This window comes from Mandrillus leucophaeus, unplaced genomic scaffold, assembly GCF_000951045.1.
Source record: "Mandrillus leucophaeus isolate KB7577 unplaced genomic scaffold, Mleu.le_1.0 Scaffold1080, whole genome shotgun sequence".
Lineage (NCBI taxonomy): Eukaryota > Metazoa > Chordata > Mammalia > Primates > Cercopithecidae > Mandrillus > Mandrillus leucophaeus.
The window spans coordinates 650,142-651,870 of record NW_012098988.1 but is presented as its reverse complement, the minus strand read 5'-3'; the positions used below and the strand labels follow the sequence as shown (position 1 = coordinate 651,870).

The window sequence follows — 1,729 nt, the reverse complement described above, 5'->3', positions numbered from 1 at the left end:
AAACACGGAGAGGCAACTGCCTCATAGTTTCATAGTTTCCTATTTCTGTCCATTTCCGTCTATAATATGTGAATTGAATCTCTACAAGAAAAGAAATTAACCATTTCCCAATAAAGTGGAAAAAAACACTTCGTGATGGTTAGCTGAATTCGTGAGATTTGCTTGGGTCCATGCAAACACAAACTTGTTCTATGGAGGAAGTGTGCTATAAATCTCCAGTTTATAAACCTATATTAGTAACAAAGACATCATACTCAAGTTGTTACTAGAGGATCTACTATTGTAGCACTTGATCCATTTATAAAGCCACGTTGAAGAGCAAGAAACATGTAAAATGCTTTTATTTTTTTCTGCTCCAATTATTCTAGTATGTCATGAACAGTTGACAAAATTTTCTTGTGTGCTTTTCAATAATATATACAAATATCTTAAGGAATTTATTAGATACTAATGACTTGAGTCATTAAAAAGTTAGGACAATTGTAATTGCAAAAAACTTTAAACATACACTAACATATACTGACATCTAGCCTGCATGATTATGTGACTTTAAATAAAAAGAGAATACATTCCAGTATGAGATCTAAACATTTCCTTTTAATGTTTTTGTCAGTGAATCTATGACTTGCTTATTTCTCAGGCTGTAGATAATAGGATTTAAGAAAGGAATGATGACCGTGTAAAATAGAGACTCCACCATATCTTGATCATATGCTTGTGGAGATGCAGGGCCCACATACATGAAGAGAAGGGGGCCATAGTATAAACAGACAGAGAAGAGATGGGCTCCACAGGTGGAAAAGGCTTTCCTTATGCCTTTGACTGACTTTTTTTTTAAGATTGTAAAGAGGACAAATGCATAAGAGACAAGAACAGTCAAAATAGTGAATACCTGTATTGAACCAGACAAAATAAAAAGCATTAAAAAATTAATAGAAGGGTCAGTACAGGAAATCGTTAACAATGGGATAATGTCACAGTAAAAGTGATGTATTATGTTAGAATTACAGAAGGTTAATCTGAATAAAATGCCTTCATGAATTAAGGCATGAAGAAAGCCACCCACAAATGATAAGACTAATAGCCGGATGCACAGTCCATTGGTCACAATCACTGGATAAAGTAAAGGTTTGCATATGGCTACATAGCGATCATACGCCATTGTTGCCAAGAGAAAACATTCTGTGGTTGCACTGATTACAAAGGAAAAAAATTGTATCTTGCATTCAGAGAGAGAAATCATCATACTCTTAATGAAGAAGCTGATCAGCATCTTAGGGGTCACTGAGGATGATAACCAAGCATCTGCAAAGGCTAAACTCCCAAGGAATAAGTACGTTGGAATGTGAAGGTGTGAGTCTTTCCAGATGACAGCAATCAGACCAAGATTTCCCATGACGGTGATGAGATATATTATCAAGAATGCCAGGAACAGGGGTATTTTCCACTCTGATTGATAGGTAAGTCCTGTGAGAAGAAACTCTGTCAGCAATGTTGCATTTTCCTCATCCATGTCCTCATTGGATGTACCCGGAGTGAACTGAAATAAACATAAGAAGAATATTCAATAAGGATTTATAAAGTGAATGCTAGAGGAGAGGAGTTAAAATAAAATCATACGCTCATCAGAATGTCCTCTTTGTGTATTTATTACACTGTGCTGATGAAAACCATAGTAGGGGAATTGAAGAGATGGAAAAATGCAATTATTTGAGTTTATAGAATGTGC

At 35.3% G+C, this 1,729-nt stretch overlaps 1 protein-coding gene across 1 annotated transcript; it reads right to left on the bottom strand.

Moving 5' to 3' along the window:
• Window positions 1-583: 583 nt before the first annotated feature.
• LOC105544409 (olfactory receptor 5H1-like) lies at window positions 584-1,513 on the bottom strand. Its single transcript, XM_011986899.1, has one exon. The coding sequence runs from the start codon at window positions 1,511-1,513 to the stop codon at window positions 584-586; it is 930 nt and encodes a 309-aa protein (XP_011842289.1).
• Between the last annotated feature and the right edge of the window lie 216 nt (window positions 1,514-1,729).

Excerpts from the sequence above, each read along its gene's own strand:
- LOC105544409 (XM_011986899.1), bottom strand. The coding sequence starts at position 1,513 with ATGGATGAGGAAAATGCAACATTGCTGACAGAGTTTCTTCTCACAGGA.